The following is a 20,260-nucleotide window of genomic DNA, read 5'->3' as shown; positions in this document are numbered from 1 at the left end:
CGTTTTCCCCAAAGATCCAGATGGTAAATATTTCAAGCTTTGTAGGCTCTGGATCTGCCCTGCAGCCTGAAAGCACTCACATATGAATACTAAAAAGAATGAGTAAGGCTGCGTTCTGATAAAATTTTTTTATGAAAATTGAATCTAATACAATTTTCACATGTCACGAAATATTATTCTTGTTTCTTCTTCTTTCCCCGACCCCCAGCTCTTTAAAAATGTAAAAACCATTCGTGGCTCCAGGTTGTCCAAAAATAGATGGGCGGGGTGGCCCGTGGACCGTACTTTATTGGTTGTTTATTGCTTGCGGACTCCTTCTGACTCCGCAAGGGAGTGTGTTCCGCAGCAGCGAGCACCGGCAGAGCCGGAGCCGTGTCGGTTCAGGTGCCAACACGCACCTACGCTGCACTCGCAGCCCCACGGCACCCAGAGGCCCGCACGGGTTATGCCAGAGTGGGCGGGGTCTGCGATCGCCGTACGCGGGGGCGGAGCCTTGGGGAAGGGGCGGGTCGAACGCAGGCTTCCGGCGGAAGAGCGCAAGAGCAAGATGGCCACTACCAAGCGAGTGTTGTACGTGGGTGAGCAGGCTTGGGCGCTAGGCGGAGGTTGGGCGAACCGGGCCGCGAGTGGGTCGTTGAGTAGAGCTGGACAGGTCTCCGGACGCGAGAGGCGGCGAGCAGCTGTCTAGGTGGCATCTGTGGCGGTATTGCTTGGCCTCAGGGAGTGAGCCTGAGACATAACTGTAATTGCACCTCTCTTCGAAGCCCGCCAACCTCTAACAGGAATCTCTTCATCACCTGAGAACGGGGCAATGGTGGGAGGAATATTAGGGACCTCTGAATCCTCGCGTTCATTCATTTTACATTCACCGCAGCGATGGCTCAGCCCCCACTCTTGAAGGAAAGAGTTCCCAGGCTAGCCGGCTAAAAATGAGAATAACCTCAATAGCACAGTTTGATGAGAGCTTTGGTGGGGACGGACACTGGTGACATAGGCCTCGGTGTGGGGAGAAATGACCCCTCTATCTGGAGAGGTGAGAGCAAGTTTTCAGGCTGCGGTGACGCCGGTGATGAGCTGGAATTAGGCAGGTAGCGAAGTAGGAGCAAGTGTGTTTACTGAAAGGGAGCAGCTAGAGCAAAAGCCCAAAGGTGTAAAATAGCCTAACACTTGGAGGCAAATGCGTCGTTTTGCGGGGAAGCAAAGGGTAAGAGGCTGAAGAAGGGCAGGGCCTTGTGAACAGCTTTGTGTACAGTGCTAAGTTTGTACTTTATCCCGAGGATAAGGTACTTTAAGCAGGGAAGTGATGAGTTAAAGTCTGGACGTTCCCAGGATGGTACTGGTTGGCTTTGTGGAGGAGAAGGGAGGCAGTTATGAGGCTGTTGAGGGAATCTCTGGGCTAGGTGAAGGTCTGAAAGGAGAGTGAAGAGTGTGCTTCATAAGTAAGTGTGAAGGAGCAAATGAGAGGGATGTTTATGAACTCAGGACTGAATGGAAAGATCCCTTCCCTGGCAACATGCTAATTTTACAGCCGGGACTTCTCAACAGACTGGAGGACAGTAGTTCAGAAGGCACTTGGTGTCTTTGCAGGTGGACTCGCGGAGGAGGTGGATGACAAAGTTCTCCATGCTGCTTTTATCCCTTTTGGAGACATCACGGATATCCAGATTCCTCTGGATTATGAAACAGGTGAGTCGTCTTAGTGTTTCTCATGCCCAGAATCCTCCTGCTAGGAAAGAACTTAAAATTTTTGTAAGTCATATTACAGTACATTCTAAACATGCTTTGGGCAGCCTGACAGTGATCTTTATGCAGAAGGACTTTTCTGAGGCTTGTGGTTGTGAGCTGCAGTATGCTTTTCAGATCCCATATATTGCATTTGAAGTAAGATAAGCTTTTCAGTTAGCCAGTAGGAAGATTGGTTTCGAGCTGTATGGAGATCTGTTGTTTCAAACTGCCTGCCAGGCACTCTCCTACAGCGGCTCTCTTCTTGGCAGCTGTGCTGTTAAATAGGGTAGCAGGAAAGCCCAGCCTCAACAATGGGGCCTCAGCTTCTTTGCACCTGGAGAACTTTTCCTTCAATTAGTATCACAGTTGCAGTTCAGTTTTCTGTCTTAACCTTTGTTGTCATTTTTAAGATTGGAGTTTTAGGCCCCGCTCTAGAGTACACAACTAGTTTAGAAATCCCACTAGGGGATCATAGAGAGGGAATTTTGGGAGACCCCTGTGAGTTAATTGATCACTCAAGAAAGCCAGCTTGCTTAGCAACAAAACCAAGCAGCCCTGCTTAACAACAGCACTATATAGCAGTGATACCTGCATTCTGCTGGTTGAGGTCAGTAAGTTAATGATCCTTTGGCCTTGCTCCTGTGCACACCCTAAAAACAAAAATATAGGGGAAAGGTAACATTATACTGAAACCTGAGATGATTTACCATATGAGCCTTCTTGCTCATTTCCATAGCTCCATGACAGTCCCAGTGGGGCCATGCAGGGTCAAAAACTCCCCTACCCAGCATGTAGGAAGAATTAATGATGGGAGACTCAAAGAACGAGGAAGAGGGTAGTCTTCTCCTCCTCCTCACTTTTCTTTAATTATAAAAGTATAGCCCAGGACTTCGCTGGTGATCCAGTGGTTGGGAATCTGCCTGCCAATGCAGGGAAAATTCCACATGCCTCGTGGCAACTGAGGCAGTGCTCCATAACTACTGAGCTGTGCTCCTCAACAAGAGACGCCACTGCAATGAGAAGCCCACGCACTGGAGAGTAACCCATGCACCTAGAGAGTAGCCCCGACTCGCCACAACTAGAGAAAGCCTCCATGCAGCAACAAAGACCCAGCACAGCCAAAAATAAATAAAGAAATGAATTTTAAAAGTAAATTAAGTTGTACCCCACTAAGTTCTTGTCACAGCTCCCTCTTGCCTGCCTCCTTGTATCTCTCACACGCGTCCTATACTAATAAAGTACTCTTCCATGTCGCTTTGCCTCTCAGTGAATTCTTTTCCCAAGGAGACAAAAGAACCTCAGCTTCATTAAGGCCTGAGAGTGTTTTGTGCTTTCAGCAACCTATGCTGTGCTGAGTCCTGAGACGAGTTGTGTGGCTTCAGCTCTGTCATCAACCTTGTATATGGATTTAACCTCCCTGGGACCTTTATATGTATAAAAACAATAAGGTTATGTTGACTCTGTAAGGTTAATTGGTTACTTAAACTAATGCTGTTGTGCACTTGGCCCTTCTAGTTGGCGTTGGTTAGATTACGTTTTGCTGAGGATCAAATCTGAGCATCCTTACCCAGGTTTTAGGATTCATGACTTATGCACAGTTGATGTTCAGAATGTATGCTTGGAATGAATGATTGATAGGTTAAATGACTTCATTTTTCTAGCTGTCTTGCATGCAAAGGTTAAGATTTGATTTGGCTTTGGTAAAGAATCCTGCTTTTAAAGATTAAAAGTATAGTTCATTATTTAGTTATGTTCACTATAAAACGGGCTTCCGTGGTGGCTCAGATGGTAAAAAATCTGCCTGCAATGCGGAAAAATATCCTGGGTTTGATCCTTGGGTTGGGAAGATCTCCTGGAGAAGGCAAAGGCTACCCACTCCAGTATTCTGGCCTGGAGAATTCCACAGACAGAGGAGCCTGGTAGGCTCCTGGTAGTCCATGGGTTCACAAAGAGGCGGACATGACTGACTTTGACTCACTACAAAACAGTTTAATGTTGCTTGAAGTGTTATTTAAACTAGAAAGAATCAGAGTAAGATGCCTTTTTCCTAAACAGTGATGGTGTAGAATTTCTAGTAAATGGATAAGGCATGTGACTGACTTCACTTTCTTTGTGACCACCTGCTTCTTCCCATTTCTCAATATGATAATTGCTTGATATTGTCTGCCTTTTTTCAGAAAAGCACCGAGGATTTGCTTTTGTTGAATTTGAGTTGGCAGAGGTGAGAAAATTCTGTTATCTATGTTAAGTCTTTGGCTTGTTATTGTTACTGATTACAAAGGGAGCTGTTCTTCATTTGGGGTTGGTTGTTTGGGCCTCATGCTGATGCTTCCAGAGAGATGAGAAACACGGTTTGAAGGAAAGCTGCCTTCAGATGAAACCATGCGCTGTGATTAACATCGCAGACCTGCTAGGTCCTGCCCCTCTTGCTCTGCAGAACTCCTGCAGTCCTGCTCTTTGAGCATCTCTCCCTGGCAGCACTGGTGATACTTTCTTTGTCTTCCACTAAATGGCAAATAGCTGAAGCCAGCCAGGAAGTGCACTTTGTTAGACACATGCAACAAGGGTGAGGAAGAAAAAGAGAGCTTTTTCTGTTGGATTGTTTTTTTGTTGTCATTTTACCAAGTGTGTGTTTAGACACTACAAGAAGCATTTGACTGCAAACCTAAATTTATACCTTGTCTTTTTGGCAGGATGCTGCAGCAGCTATTGACAACATGGTAAGGCTGGGAATCCTGCTTCTTACAGAAGTTGCTTTTTGGTGGTACAGAGGGCACTTAGTTCTACATTGGGTTTGCTAAACCTCCAAAGTTACAAGGTTGCATGAGGAAGTATGTACAGATTGTCACCCTGTGAAAATATTCACTGTGAGTTGATCACTTATAAAATTGTCCTTTCTCAAATACCTTTCTCCATTTGATACTAATGTAAAGGCTAACCATCCTCGTTGACCAGTCTCTCACTGGCTGCCTGTGTCTAGGATAGGAAATTGCAAACAATGCAAAGTGATTGCATGGTGAAATTGCATATTTTACAAAAAAGGCAGGGTTTCGTGAAGTGTTAACAATTGAGAAGAGAAATTTGATAAGGATAATGATAGGATGTGCTACTGATCCAAGTGATTGGGACAGCCTGGAGAGCTCCTTGGGGCAATGATGCAGCTCTTGAGTGTGTGTTCCCTCTTCAGGATACTTAGGATTTGCACATCAGATAAGAAATGCAAAGATAATCTATACTGTTGATAGGATTTTATTGAAAAAAATACTGCAGATGTATAAACATCCATTATATCTCTGTTCTTCAAATTAGGCTGTAGTTTAAAAGCTGAATTTTAACTATAAGAAATTTATTTTCATTAATTTTAGTTTCATCATAGTACAGTCCCAATTTTTTTCCCCTTCACATTTTACCATGAAATTTTCTTCACTGCCTTTAAGTGATTTCATATTGAGTGACCTTTCCTGGTACCAGTTATCTTAGGGTAATAAGGCTTTCCTTTATTCTTGTTCTCTGTTTCCCATTCATCAAATGTTTTCCTCAGCTCTCAGAGCAAGATCACTTCTCATTGCTTAAGGCTGACCTTGACTTTTGAAAATGAACTCAGGTACTTGGAAATTGCATTTATCCTTGTAATTTCAGAGTGCTTTGAACACAGTGTCACTTTTGTTAGTACAGGTCATTACTAGTATTGAAAGAAAGGAGGTCACATACTACTGCATATAAACTAGATATACAACAAGGTCCTGCTATATAGACCAGGAAACCTGTTATTTAATGTCTTGTAATAACCTATAATGGAGAAGAATCTGACAAAGGAGATACATATATATATATAATGTATAACTGAATCAGTTTATTGTACACCCAAAACATTGTAAATCAACTATGCTTCAATTTTAAAAAAGAAAGGGGCTTCCCTGGTGGCCCAGTGGTTAAGAATCCACCTTGTAATGCATAGGACACAGATTCAATCCCAGGTCAAGGAACTAAGATCCCACATTCCACAGAACAACTAAGCCTGTACTGCAGCTAGAGAGTCCATGGGTCACAAGAAAGACCTCATGTGCTGCACCTAAGACTCAATGCAGCCAAATAAGGAAATAATAAATTTAAAAGAAAAGAGAAAGGAACTGTATGATGACTCCTGGGAGGAAATTCTCTGCAGCCCACAGGCTGCTTTGTGGCAGGTGCATAACTTGCTGTTAGGGGATCAGGGATTAAGGGACAACAAATCATGAACTTGTCTCAGACGTATCAGAAGTAAATGGAAAGTGTCTGACTTTCTTTTAACCTAACAGTTTAAGCAACTGGATTTTCACACTTTTCAGAATGAATCTGAGCTCTTTGGACGGACAATTCGTGTCAATTTGGCAAAACCCATGAGGATTAAGGAAGGCTCTTCCAGACCAGGTGAGTGGGAACAATACAGATGCCCCGTCACACCTGCGAGTTTGGCCTTGCTTGCCTTCCTGTCCCAGTTTTATTGAAAGTAGGCACTGAATGCTTCTCTGGCGGACAGTAGTAGAGGATGGTTTACATTGGCAAAGGACCTCTGCCACCTTTGTGGGGAAATAAAGAATGTGAGCTTCTCAGCCACACCAGAGTAATTGTTTGCTTTATGAGAGAAGCCGTGCCTGATCTCTCATCTGTCCCAGTTTTCTCAATATTCCTGGCAGGTTCCATCAGGGGCTGGGACTGGCAAGGGCTGCGCCTTTCCCTGGGGCATAGCCTTTTCACATAGCCCTGCTGAGAGCTTGGAGAAGGAAATAGCAACCCACTCCAGAATTCTTGCCTAGAGAATCCCATGGACAGAGGAACCTGGGAGGCTATAGTCCATGGGGTCGCAAAGAGTCAGACACGACTAAGCGACTAACACACAGAAGAGCTGGACTTCAGGGCTGGCAAAGATGGGAACTTGCCTGACGCGTGTGACTTCCCAAAGTGGAGACCTCTGGCCGAGAGGGCCTCAGAATGTGTTCTGCTTCGCTGACCAGAGCACCTACTTAGCAGCTGGCTGATGGCTTGAATTTGTCCTCATCTGCTCGCTTCTTTCTTTTCAGTTTGGTCTGATGATGACTGGTTGAAGAAGTTCTCTGGGAAGACTCTTGAGGAGAACAAAGAGGAGGAGGGGTCAGAGCCCCCCAAAGTGGAAACGCGGGAGGTAAGATTGCAGGCTGGCACTTCCCCCAGGAGACTTTGTTTTTTTAGGTTTTTATGGAAATCTGCCAATGCTCATGCAAAAGCAGAGAGAATGAAAAGTGAACTTAGGGTGTTTTGGTGGGGGTTGGTAATGAGTGAGCTGAAGAGAAGCTTTAAGTCTCTCGCCCTTGTGCTCTGCCTGAGGAGCTTCTCAGCTCTGCTGGATTCTGTTCTGTGATTGTTACTGAAGAGGAGGAAGTGTGAGGTGAGGAAGGGCGGTGAGTGGGTCTCTGCACCCTCCTCATCAGTCCCCCTCCTTCACGCAAGTGTTGGGCTCCCAGCTCACCGTCTTCCTGTCCTGACGCAGGGGAGGCAGGGCAGGGTGGGGGTACCTTCCCTTCAGTCTTGGCACAGGTTTGAGGTCCTCCCTCCCAGGGAACCTGCCTTGGCACTTTCTTCTGATTCTCACTGCACCTCTCTAACCATTGCCTCTCCGGCTGCCCCTCCCCCTTGTAACTGGTGTTCCGGGTTTCTTTCTTGACTCGTGGTCTCTCTCCCATCTCTGCCAAAACAGCAGCAGTCACTCTGATCTTTCACAGCCTCTCATGTGCTGTTGGACTCTCCTGGCCTCTGTTTCTAGCCCTGAGCTTCAGACGTTTCTGCTGCAAGTCTCACCCTCCCTCCTCTAATCTTGTTCATCCTGTGTCCTCCAACTCACCAACTTGCCACTTTCCATGCACACTGACACAAGCAGGAAATGCAGAGGCTAAGCAGAGTGCCTTCAAGTGGAGTATAAAGCAAGGTCCCGGTCACCTCCATTGTAAGCACTTTGGTGCTCCTTGCTTCCGTTGCAGCCAGCCTGTGCACACACAGGGCTACACACAGAGGGAGGGGGTGGTGTTGCAGAAATGGGCCCGTTTAACTGGATTAAGGTGGGTGACCTTGAGCTGGGGTGTGAAGGTGTTGAGGGTTGTCTGTTTGGGGCCAGAAAAGTGTTGTTTGTGACCCCAGGGAGGGTGAAAGTGAGGCAGCCTCATGTGTCTGAGGGAGTGTGATGAGATGACATGCCTGCAGGGTGGGGCTCCAGGTAGACCGTGCTGAAGTCTCCTGTCACTGGATGTCCAGCTGGGGTCATGGCTCTGGCCTTCACCTTCTTCTGCAGCCCCAAGGCCTTCCCTGTCGTCACCCTGTTCAGCTTGCTCACTGTAGTTGGGTTCTCAGGTGTGTTCATTCACACTCGCTCTCCTAGTTGGGGAGTCAGGGCGTTCTCTCTAACCTGGCCGTTTCTCCTGCATCTAGGGAGAGCCCGCTGTAAAAAAGGCCCGGTCAAACCCTCAGGTGTACATGGACATCAAGATTGGGAACAAGCCGGCTGGCCGCATCCAAATGCTCCTGCGTTCAGACGTCGTGCCCATGACAGCAGGTGAGCAGTTTTTTCTGTAATACAAGTGAATGCGTATTCATGGCTGGTTTGTTTTTTAAAGTAAACACACACACACACTCCAACAGTATTGAAGGCAATAAATTGAAAACCTGAGTCTTTGTTCCTTCTCCACATTTAATCGTACTCTTCAGAAGTAACTACCGATAACTAACAACTTCTTGAACATTTTTTCATTTGTTAAATATTGAATTCTGTTTATTCTTCTTTTAATCTAAATATTATTATGTAGACATATAGTTAGGAGTGTTAATTTCACAGTTTGTTTGGAAAAACACAGCAGTGCCCCCCCATGCTGTCCTCTTGCCCTGCTGCATCCCCCAGCACCGTTTGCTGCTTCTCAGAGGCAGCCAGTTTCAACTCTTAACTGATTCTTCTGGTTTTTAACCTCTGTATTTGTAGATGACAGATGTATGTTGCTACTTTCTGTTTTTTTTTTGTTTTAATATCTTTTCATTTTAGACATCTATTGGCTTCCCACTTGAGAAGTTAAGAAATTAGCTTTTTAAATCACCTTCCCAGCTCCTTCATCCTCCTCATGTTGTTACCATAATTTTGGTTAGGTCACAGGTTATTCTGACTATGTAAGCATCATACTGTGATAGCTCCTTTTCATACACAGCACTTTGTTTTCCCTGGAATTCATAATTATCTTGTTTTCACATTTGCTTAGTATTCTGTACATATATTCCTGAGCTTTCCCAAATTTTCCTGCTTCTATAAATCTCCATCATGTTCAAACACATCAGATATTTTGTCAGTTTCACTTATTCCTCCCTGGAGCCCTCTGACCTCCCCCGGCCTGGACCAGTTGCCTTCCAGGCCCATCTCATAGCTTTTGTCGTGGGATCTCCTGCCTTCACTTCCTATGTTGGAACCTCTGTTGTCTTTTTTGATTTATTCCCTCATTTTGGTAGATGACGTAATTCTGTAGCTTCTGGAGAAAAGAGCTGGGAGGGTCAGGTTTTTGAGACTGATGTATGAAAATTTCTACTTTCCCATCTGATAGTTTGGATGTAGAATTCTAGAGAAGTCTAATGTCATTCTGATTCTTGGTCCTTTATACAAAACCTTTTTTTTTCTGTCTAGAGCTGAGCTGTCCGAATATGGTAGTCACTGTCCACATGTGACTCTTTAAGCTTAAATTAATTCAAGTTAAATAAAATTAAAATTCAACTTCTTCAGTGATTCAGATGCCTAAAAGCTGTTAGATACTGGTCTGGAGGCTCGGAGGATGTCTGTGTCTGTGTTCTGAAATCCTGTCCCCTTGGAATAGGTCTCCTTCCATCCATGCTGCCAGATATTCAGTGGGCCCTACTGTATTGGTTTCTCTTGCTGCTGTAACAAATTATCACAGACTTAGCAGCTTATAAGAACATAAATTTATTGTCTTAACTGTTGTAAAGGCCAGAAGTCCCAACACAGGTCTCACCAGGTTAAAGGAAGGTGGTGGCTGGGTTACCACATTCCTTATTGGAAGCTCTGTGGGTAGATCTGTTTCCAGAGACAGTCAGCTTGTTGACAGAATTCAGTTTCCTGCATCTGCAGATGAAGGTACCCATTTCCTTGTTGGCTGGCAGCTGAGGGCTGGTCCCAGCTTCCAGAGGCTTGTGACCGCCTTCCTTTGTCATCACAGCCAGCAGTGATTGATTCAGTCCCTCTCATGTTTTGAATCGCTTGCCTCCTTTTCCATCCACTTTTTTTTTTGGGTGGGTTGTGGGGGAGACGGAATATCATTGCTTTACAATGTTTTGTTAGTTTTTGCTGTACAACAGTCCATCTACTTCTAACTATCTCTTTCTGCCTTTAGCTGGGAAGGGTTCTCTGGTTATAGATTTGTGATTATACTAGGCCCACCGAGGTAATCTAGGCCACTCTCCCCATCTCAGTGTCCGTAACCTTAATCACATCTGCACAGTACCTTCTGCTGTGAGCAGCATATTCTTAGGTTCCAGGAATTTGGACACAGACATCTTTCAGAAGCCAATATCCTGCATACCACACCCATCAATTAGGACAGTCCTATCTTTTGAAAAATTTTCCTTGAGTTATCTCTTTACTTTTATCCCTTCTGATTTTTCTCTACTCATATTTTGGAATCTTTCTAAATGTTCTTTTTCATAGCACCCTGTGCTTATTTCAGGCATGTACTATCATTTCAACTTGAGAGATTAGTATACTAAAGTTTCTTTTTCCTATACAGCTTATATTTGAAATTACTTTTTTCAGTTTTTTTTCCTGTTTGTTTTTCTTTGTTTGTTATTGATCTCTTTGCTTGTTTCAATCTTTGCTTTTCACATTAGATGCCTTTCTCATATTTAAGACTAGGGTCCTTAAACTCTGCTTGGAAACTCCCTGGACATTGGTAAGGCTTGCTGACTGAGGCTTCCTCTATGAGGTGATTTTGTCTTTCTGTTGGACCCTGGATATCCATATCCCTGAGTTACAGTCTCTTGGATAGAGCAGAGGCCACAGAGAAGACTCTAGTCTCTTGCTAATGGTCCTGTGTCCAGTTGTTTGCCATCATGGAAGGTGGGAGGTTGTGGGAGCAGTATATGAACTTCACTAAATCTCCGTTTGTCTCCATAACTCAACCCTCAGGTATGTGTAGAGCATCCCAGACCAGAGACCCTCTGCTTTAACCTGCTGGAGGGTAGACCTCCCACCAGCAGCCAGGGCTAGGGAAGAGAGAGGATCTGGGGGCTAGCTACTTTAAGTGAGCTTTCAACCAGACTTACTGCTTTTAGAACCACCTTCATCCTTGTCACTGAGTTTTTGGAATTTCTGCAGCAGAAATCAAATTGCTTCTTGGCTTTATCAGCTTAAGCTTCAGCTTTGTTAGGTCTGCTCTGTCAGTTATGGCTCATCTGTTTGTCTTCTAGGTCCCGAAGATTTTTAGTTGCTGTTGTCTCTTCTCTCACTCCTTTTTAGGGGATAGTCATTTTATCCATTTTTTAAGTGTATGATTTACTGGCGTTAATTGCATTCACAATGTTATACAACCATCACCACTATCTACTCTCAAAACTTTTGCACCACCCCTAGTAGAAACTATACAGTCCATGGAATTCTCCAGGCCAGAATACTGGAGTGGGTAGCCTTTCTCTTCTCCAAGGGATCTTCCCAACCAAGGGATTGAACCCAGGTCTCCCACATTGCAGGTGGATTCTTTACTGTCTAAGCCACCAGGGAAGCTCGAGTCCTGGAGTGGGTAGCCTATCCCTTCGCCAGTGGATCTTCCCGACCCAGAAATCAAACTGGAGTCTCCTGCATTGCAGGCAGATTCTTTACCAGCTGAGCTACCAAGGAAGCCCGGTAGAAACTCGGGACTCGTTAAACAGTCACTCCCCTTTCTCTACTCGCAGCCTCTGGTAATGCTAATCTACTGTCTGTCTCTCTGAATTTACTATTCTAGACATTTCATATAAATGGAGTCATAACAGTAGTTGTCCTTTTATGTCTGACTTATTTCACTTAGCACTGTTTTTTCAGGGGTCTTTTAGGCATCAGTATGGCTGGGTAATATTCCCTTGTCTGGATAGTCCACAATTTGTTTCTCTACTCATTTGTTGATGGACACTTGAACACTGGCTCCACTTGCCAGTTATTATGGATAATGATACTGTGAACATTTGTGTATAAACAAGTATTTAAATCCCTGTTTTCAATTATTTTGGATGCCTCCCTAAGACTGGAAATGCTGGGTCATATGGTAATTCTAGTTTGACTTTCTGAGGAACTACCAAATTACTTTCTACAGTGGCTGCACCATTTTCCATTCTCATAAACAATGTATAAGCACTCTAGTTTCTTTACATCCTCACTTGTTTTCTGTTTATCATAGCCATCCTAGTAGTTGGGAAGTGGGATCTCATTGTGGTTTTGATTTGTATTCCCCTAATGACTAATGCAGAGAAGACAATGGCAACCCACTCCAGTACTCTTGCCTGGAAAATCCCATAGATGGAGGAGCCTGGTAGGCTGCAGTTCATGGGGTCGCGAAGAGTCAGACACGACTGAGTGACTTCACTTTCACTTCTCACTTTCATGCACTGGAGAAGGAAATGGCAACCCACTCCAGTGTACTTGCCTGTAGAATCCCCGGGTCGGCGGATCCTGGTGGGCTGCCGTCTGTGGGGTCGCACAGAGTCGGACACGACTGAAACGACTTAGCAGCAACAGCAATGACTAATGATGTGAAGCATCTTTTCACGTGCTTAGGGGTAGGGGCCATTTGTTTATCTTCTTTGAGGAAATGTCTGTGCAAGTCTTTTGCATATTTACTTACTAGGTTGGTTTTTTGTTGTTGATTTGTAGGAGTTCATTTTATATTCTGGATGTTAAACACTTAAGAGATATGATTTGCAAATATTTTCTTCCATTCCCTAAGTTGCCTTTTCATTTTGTTGAGAGTGTCTGTCCTTTGATGTCCAAAAGTTTTTCATTTTGATGAAGTCTCATTTGCCAATTTTTTGTTACTTATACTTTCAGTGTTGCAGTTAAGACATTGCCAAGTGCAAAGTCACAAAGACTTGACCTGTCTTTTTCTCTAAGATCCTGTTTGGTCTTTCTTTTTAAAAATTGCTTTACCACCAGTTTAGGGTGGATAATGCATGTTTTCATGCCTTCTTTAACTAGAATCCCTTCTAATCCTTCAAGATAGTCAGTATCTCAAAGGTTTATAATGAACATGTCGTATTTTGAAATGAAAATATGAACATTAAACAAATATAACATAGTTTTTCAGAGTCTAGTTAGAGATCTCGTTGTTTGGGGTTTTTTTGACCATGCCCCCGAGGCATGTGGGATCTTAGTTCCCCAACCAGGGACTGAACCTGTACTCCTTCCTTGGAAGCATGGAATCTTAACCATTGGATCACCAAGGAAGTCCCCCCATTGGTTTGTTTTTTGACTCAGGCGCCTTTTCCTTTCTTGGCCCTAGAGAATTTCCGCTGCCTGTGCACCCATGAGAAGGGCTTTGGCTTCAAGGGCAGCAGCTTCCACCGCATCATCCCCCAGTTCATGTGCCAGGGCGGTGATTTCACTAACCACAACGGCACCGGGGGCAAGTCCATCTACGGGAAGAAGTTTGACGATGAAAACTTTATCCTCAAACACACGGGACCAGGTGGGATCTGATTGGTGGATGATGGTCGGTGGGCCGGGCTGGGGCAGGATGACTGCGCACGCGTGGGTGACAGGCTGTGGTTCTGGTCTCCTCCAGACCCAGGGAACAAAGGAGAGGCCTTCGGCCTGGCTGGAGCGGAGCGAGCTTGTTTCCGTCTGAGTGCTGCCCGTCCCCCACTGTGTCCACAGCTGTGGGCGTAGCGTAAATTTTGTGGTCAGCCATTGTAAGCCCGCTCTTCTTCCCTCAACCCCTCTGCCTGCCTCTCTCTGTCAGACTCTCTAGTAAAAAATTTCAGTGGTTGGTTCCCCAGCAGCTAGAAAAAAATACAGAACTGTACTGATATTTAAGACTGCAGTTCTTTAGGGGGCCCTCGGCAGCCGCACTGGACAGAGCTCCCTAGTTCATGCTCAGTCTTGGTCAGAGACGACAGTTGCCTCCTTCACTCCTAAAACCTCCACTTCACCCTTTGCCCCCACTGATGCTTGGCCTCCTGCATCTGTCCACACCTGCCTGCACCGACTTCCCCGCCAAGTACAGGGGCTGAGCCACCTCCCCTCTGCTTGCGACCCAGACCCTCCCTACCCCGCGCCCTTCGGAACCTGGTTCTGCACTTGCGCCCCGCCACTGCCTCGTGTAATGCCTGTCCCCTGCTCTGCTCGATCAGCCCATCAGCACAAAAGCACACAGTGTCGATCTTTGACTCATGTCCCCCCTCAGCTATCACCCACGCCTCTGGTCCCCTTTTTCACCAAAACTTCTTGAAAAAGTTGTCTAGACTCCCTGTCATTGGTTCTCTCTGTCCCCCTCTAGTCTGACTTCCAGCGCCACTGGTCCACTGAAGCCACTCTTCTCCACCCGGCACATAGTCAGCTCCTGGTCCTCGTCCCATTCGCCCTCCCGTCTGCAGGTGCAGAGGCAGCATCTGCACTCCCCCCTCCATGCCCAGGACCACCAGCAGGGTCGGGGGAGCTGACGGGCGCTTCTCTCCCCCAGGCCTGCTCTCCATGGCCAACTCTGGCCCAAACACCAACGGCTCCCAGTTCTTCCTGACATGTGACAAGACAGATTGGCTGGACGGCAAGCATGTAGTGTTTGGGGAGATCACGGATGGCCTGGATGTCTTGCGGCAGATTGAGGTAGGTGGCTGCCGGGGCCCCTGGGGCACAGCCGTGAATGTGGGAGAGCTGAATCGGGGACCTAGAGAGAGAGACCACAACAAGCTGCTGTTGGGGGGTGGGGGTGGGATGGGCAGAGGGGCGGGTACCCCTGAGCCACCCTTACTCTCCACCCTCCCTCCCCTGATTCCTCCTCTTCTTTTCGGTCCGCAAAGGCCCAGGGCAGCAAGGACGGGAAGCCCAAGCAGAAGGTGATCATCTCCGACTGTGGGGAGTACGTGTGAGAGGGGAGCTGTCAAACCGGGGATCCGGCGCCCAAGGTGTCCTGTTTGCAGCGAGCGGGGCTTCGTGTCCTGGCCCTTCCTCGGGGTCAGCGTGGGGCAGCTCCTCTGCAGGCACAGCCTGCGCCACCTCCGGCCTTCCTCAGGTGTGGCCTTGGACTCAGGGCCGCCCTCCCCACTGTGGACAGCTGGGCGTGGCCTTTCCAGGCCTCTGCCGCCAGGGCTTCTCCTGGGCCCACCTGTGTGACTCCTGGACATTTTCTTCTGGTAAATAAATCCTAGTTTTTGTACTGCTGCCTCCAGCTAGTTCCTGGGAGTTGTCAGATGTCGCCTGTCAGGGCTAAAGTGTCCCCCGAGACAGGTTGGTAGGAATAGGGCATAATCTATTCCCCACAGCTTTTCTTTTCTTCCCTTGGACAATTCCCTGAGATGCTGGGTGATATATCTTCAGGCCAGATACCCTTGTCAGATGACCGTCAACACCATGGGCATCAAAGACAGTGGAAAAATTCCTGTCTTCAGTGCCTCCACTCCCACATCACACTGCCAGCCTCAGAGCCAGTGAGTGTATTTCTGTCTCCATGATGCATTTGCTTATTTGCTCACTTTCATTCTACAGATTTTTTTAAATGATACTTTATTACTCACAGTGCCTTCTCCATGCTAGGTACTATACCTGTTTGTCAGGAGACAAGAGGTTAGCAAACCCCTTGGTTCTAATCCAGCCCACTACCTGGTTTTATGAGTAAAGTTTTATTGGAACACAGTCATAGCCATTGGTTTACATATTCTTACTGCAGTGACAGAGTGGAGTAATTGGTGACAGACCATATGGTCCCTGTATTAGAGTTCTCCAGAGAAACAGAACCAATAGGATGTGCATATGTGTACACAGAGAAAGATTCATTATACAGAACTGGCTCTACAGTTGTGGGGGCTGACAAGTCTGATAGCTGCAGGACAGGCCAGCAGGCTGGAGCCCCAGGGAGAGTTGATGTTGAAGCTTGAGTCCAAAGACTGTTCTGAAGGCAGAATTCCTTTCCCTCATGGGATCCTAGTCTTTGTCTCTTGAGACCTTTAACTGATTGCATGAGGCCCACCCACACTATTTGGGGGAGGGTCATCTGCTTTACTTTCAGACATACTGATTTAAGTGTCAGTCACATCTGAAAAATACCTTCACAGCACCATCTGGACTGGTGTTTGGCTAAACTGTGGATACCGCGGCCTAGCTATAGACAGAAAATTAACCAACACCATCCCTCACTAGCTCCTCCAGGGCCAGGCCCCATCTTTGCTGGGTGTGGTGGCTGCACAGAGGAAGAGACCCAGGGTTGTGGCCCCAGGACTCTGTGGCTTGGGAGTGTTTCACAGCATGTCTGCTCCAGATGCTGCTGGCGCAAAAAAAAAGACTGTTGAACCTACTTTTTAGTGGTGAAAAACGAAGAGTTCCAGTTTGAAAATATATTTTCAAAACGTATTTATTAGGGGAAATTATACCATATAATAAAGTGGAGAAAGCACATCTAAAGCAGTTTATATAATACAGGATAATTCCAATTTTGTACAAATACCTATCTGTAATATGTAAACATCTATATTATATATATATAATATATCCTAATAATAATATATATATATATATCCTAAGAAAAAAGCCTAGAAATAAATTCAACAAAATATTAACTAGCATGTTTATCTGACTTGTAGGATTATGGTAATTTGAATTGTATTTTATTTTTTTGTTTTTTGCAAACTTTCCTTCTAAATTGCATTATTGCTGTAATAAAAGCACATTAAAAAAAAAAAGTGGGTCAAGTGCTTATAAAGGGCCTCCCCATGAGGAGTGACACTCAGGATGGACAAGCCCTGTCTAGATTGCCTACAGGGCACCTCGGCAGCGCTGAGCGCCCTCAGCAGGCTCCTGGGAACACACAGCACGGAGTCACTGCCCCGGCCACTGCCGCGTAACCGGCCACTTGCCCAGACCTTTAAAGCAGTGAGAACACAAGTCCTGTCCTCAAAGGATTGTGGTGTGTAAATGTTTTAGGAAAAAGCACAGCTCTGAACAAACACCATCACCCACAAAATACATTCTCAGAAGAAGAAAGTTTTAGTGACCAAACACAGAAGGGACGCAAAACTAGCAAATTCTTTTGTAATAAAACCAACAGATATCAGTTGTTAAGTAGAATCTGCCTGCAGTGCAGGAGACCCAGGTTCAGTCCCTGGGTCAGGAAGACCCCCTGGAAAAGGGAATGCAACTCACTCCAGTATTCTTAGGGGCTTCTCTGGTAGCTCAGTTGGTAAAGAATCCACCTGTAATGCAGGAGACCTGGGTTCAATTCCTAGGTCAGGAAAATTTCCTGAAGAAGGGCTAGGCTACCCACTCCAGTATTCTGGCCTAGAGAATTCCATGGACAGAGGAGCCTGGTGGGCTACCATCCATGGGGTTGCAGAGAGTTGAACACAATTGACTTTCACCAGTTGTTAAATATTTATATGCCAGAATGGTACTAAATGTTTGTGTACACAGATGACTTTTTAATAGCTTGGAAGGAGAGCGCCACTATCCTGCTCTACAGAGGAAGAATACCCAGGATTCAAGTCCATTTGGCTTCAAAAATCCGTGCTCTTGTTATGCCTGCTGCCTCTTTTCCTATTTCTTAGGAAATTTTCCAGAACATGTTACTAGCCTACCTTGGTTTGAAACAGTGAACCTGACTTGATGACTTGCTCTTGAGGCCAGGATTATACTGCAAATAGCAAAACTTGTGTGTTTCTCCTTTCACTTTTTTTCCCCATATCCTCCTTACCTATCAGCTGTCATTGACTTCCCATTGCTGTCAGTGGGTCTGAACTGACCACCTTTATTTATCTTTCTAGTCTGGCCAGGTAAACAAGCCAGGCCCTGAGCAAGAGAAAGGGAAATGGTGGCATCTCTCTTGCCACTGCACCGCTTGGCTGAGCAAAGATAACTCTCGGGATAAAATACATGGGCCTTGTGTTCATTTACTACTGTGGCACCACTCAGGGTTTTTCCTATTTGATTTCACTTAGTGACCGGATGGCAAAAGTTGCTGAAGTCTGACTACCAGGTACATAAACAACAACACTTTTTCAGTTGTTCCGGATGAAAGCAAGACTGCAGCTCCATCCCTAAGCACCGCTTGGTTGGGAGGTGAGGTGTGCTCAGCATCTGCCAACCTTTGGGTAACCGGACAGACATGCCTGGTGTGCCCCTAACTAAGCCCATTCCAGTACTGCCTGGGAGAATCTCATGGACAGAGGACCTGACGGGCTACAGTCCGTAGGGTCACAAGAGCCGAACATGACTGAACGACTAAGCACATGCACAGGAGACTATCTTTGCTGTTGGGACGAGAAAACTCTTAGGTAAGCACTAGAATAAAAATAGGTTCCACCTTATATGCCAGCTCTGATTCATGATGGCCACCTGAGCTCCACGTTCAGGGTCTCCAGGTTGCCTCTGGGCTCAGTGTGAGACAAGCTTGGCAGACACAGTTTCCCAGGCTGAAGGTCCTTTGCAGATCAAAAAGCTTTGTATTACAGATGGGAAATGAGGCCTAGAGGAGGAAGTCAAAAGGCACATCCCTAACATGTAGGCCAGAGCCTAGATCCCTACACTGTTGCGGAGCTCACTGCTTTCCTGTGTCCGTGGAGGGGTCTCTTCCGGTGCACTGGCTCCCAGAGCCCTTCCCAGGTCCAAGCGGAGGGGCTGCTGTCCCACAGCCCAGCCCCCTCCTCCACCCCTGCTGCGCTCCCGGAGCCCCTCGGCATAGAGTGAACTCCCGGGGTGTCATCCTGGGCTGTGCCCCTGGGTTGGGGCGGGCCCAGGATCTGTTTTTAATGATATTTTGGGGTTTGGACAGCTGGGTTCTGTCTGCTACACCAGGTAAAATTACAGGCTTACCAAGTCAGAAATCAAATAAACACTCCAGCTGCCGGTGGCTGCTCCAAGGAGAACAGTGGTTTCCGGGAACCTCCCCACCCAACTCGGCCTAATTGCCACCTGTCACTCCCCTGGGATGCACGCCTTTTCTTTGGCTCACAGACCCCAAGAAACAGGATGGGACTCTGGGGCACACAGGGTGACGCAGACTTGGGTGACCAGTCTGTTTTTGACAACTTCTGGACACAGGCAGGTGCTGGCCAGCCCTGCCCTTGCCCCATGCCTGGCCACAGGCCACCCAGTGTCCCTGGGTGCAGTGAATTGCTCCTTAGCAGGAGAAGGCAGGCAGTTTTCACTCTACAAACAACTCTAATCAGTTGGTGGTGGCCACCTGAGTTTGGCGCTGATCACTTTGAAATTCTCTCCAGAGCTGAATGAAAAAATATCAAGGTTGATAATTGATGACTGCCATGCAGAAAGTTAAGAGAAACTTTGTCACCCTTGCTGGGCATTATCATCCTGGGCCACCCAATGTATCCACCATACTGGGCCCAGTGAAAAGGTAACTTTTTCACAGAGCTGAACTCCTGATTGTTCAACACAGTGACTGACAGATGGGGTCAATAAAGCCCCCAAGATTTTTTGTTTCACCAAAGTGTCCATGCAAGGCACATCTTCCCCAGACAGCAGAGACAGATCAAGGCAGGAGGACAGGGAAGGTAATTGACACTGGCCTTGGCCCTAAATCATGCTATTCATTCAGCTCTTTCTGGAGGTGACCCACATGCCTCCTTGTGGCCAACAGTCTGGTCATTCAGATGCACAAATATAGAAAACTGAAGATGACTCCACGTTCTGAGTGCCCAGAAATGCCCGGTTTTGCACCCGGGAGGGTCAGGCAACTGGAGATGGACCAGGACCTGTCTGCACATCCCCAAACCCAGTCCTGGGTGGTGAAGGGCCTGAGGTGGCCATCCTGGACTCCAGGTGCCTCAGTTCACCCCACATCCGCCCGCAGCTGGGCCAGCAATGGACAAGAGTGGGTCCTCAGAGAGGACTCTCTGTCAACCCCAAAGATAAGTCAGCCTGAGCCTCTGGGGAGGGAGCTGGGGTAGAACCCTGCTGGATGACTGAGACCACCATGCAGAGTTCCACCAGGACATCAGGCACGCGATGGGGCAGAGGGCCTGGGAAGGACCAGCCCATTGGAGGATGTGGGCAGGAGAGGGGGGCCCTCACTGCCACCCTGCCTGAGCTGTGACGGCGCTGGGGGGACTCCTGGCCCCCGCGACCGCGGAGGGCCGGCCGGCGGGGGCGGGGCCTCAGTGGCAGCCGCAGGCGCGGACCACCATGTTGCGGTGCTTGCGCAGGATGACGTTGTTGCTGCTGTCGTAGTAGAGCACGGAGGTGGCGCTCAGCTTGGTGGGCGCGCAGCACGCCTTGGGGACCGCGTCCGGCTTCATCAGGTGCACCTGGCGGGGAGGGGGCGGCGGGCAGAGGCGTGAGAACCGCGGGCTC

General features: G+C 47.0%; 2 protein-coding genes across 4 annotated transcripts in view; one reads left to right on the top strand and one right to left on the bottom strand.

Annotated features, from left to right (window-relative positions):
* Positions 1 to 509: 509 nt before the first annotated feature.
* On the top strand, positions 510 to 15,119 carry PPIE (peptidylprolyl isomerase E). 3 transcript variants are annotated; one of them, XM_043876778.1, is made up of 10 exons: positions 510 to 578; positions 1,588 to 1,686; positions 3,903 to 3,946; positions 4,419 to 4,445; positions 6,054 to 6,135; positions 6,786 to 6,886; positions 8,164 to 8,287; positions 13,248 to 13,433; positions 14,427 to 14,569; positions 14,764 to 15,119. In XM_043876778.1, exons 1-10 carry the CDS (start codon positions 548 to 550, stop codon positions 14,830 to 14,832), a joined length of 906 nt encoding a protein of 301 aa, XP_043732713.1. In that variant the 5' UTR covers positions 510 to 547; the 3' UTR covers positions 14,833 to 15,119. The 3 variants fall into 3 exon arrangements, with proteins under 3 accessions (XP_043732713.1, XP_043732714.1, XP_043732715.1); XM_043876779.1 differs by having other exon boundaries at positions 525 to 570; XM_043876780.1 differs by lacking the exon at positions 510 to 578 and adding an exon at positions 647 to 703.
* A 2,088-nt stretch (positions 15,120 to 17,207) lies between these two features.
* BMP8B (bone morphogenetic protein 8b) overlaps positions 17,208 to 20,260 on the bottom strand; it is a 33,773-nt gene continuing 30,720 nt past the window's right edge. The window contains exon 7 of the mRNA XM_043876777.1: positions 17,208 to 20,214. Coding sequence (XP_043732712.1) covers positions 20,065 to 20,214 — 150 coding nt within the window. The 3' untranslated portion in view covers positions 17,208 to 20,064. The remainder of the gene's footprint in view (positions 20,215 to 20,260) is intronic.

The sequence above is a fragment of the Cervus elaphus genome, chromosome 20 (genome assembly GCF_910594005.1).
Source record: "Cervus elaphus chromosome 20, mCerEla1.1, whole genome shotgun sequence".
In the NCBI taxonomy this organism is placed as follows: domain Eukaryota; kingdom Metazoa; phylum Chordata; class Mammalia; order Artiodactyla; family Cervidae; genus Cervus; species Cervus elaphus.
This window is presented reverse-complemented; position numbering and strand designations above follow the sequence as displayed.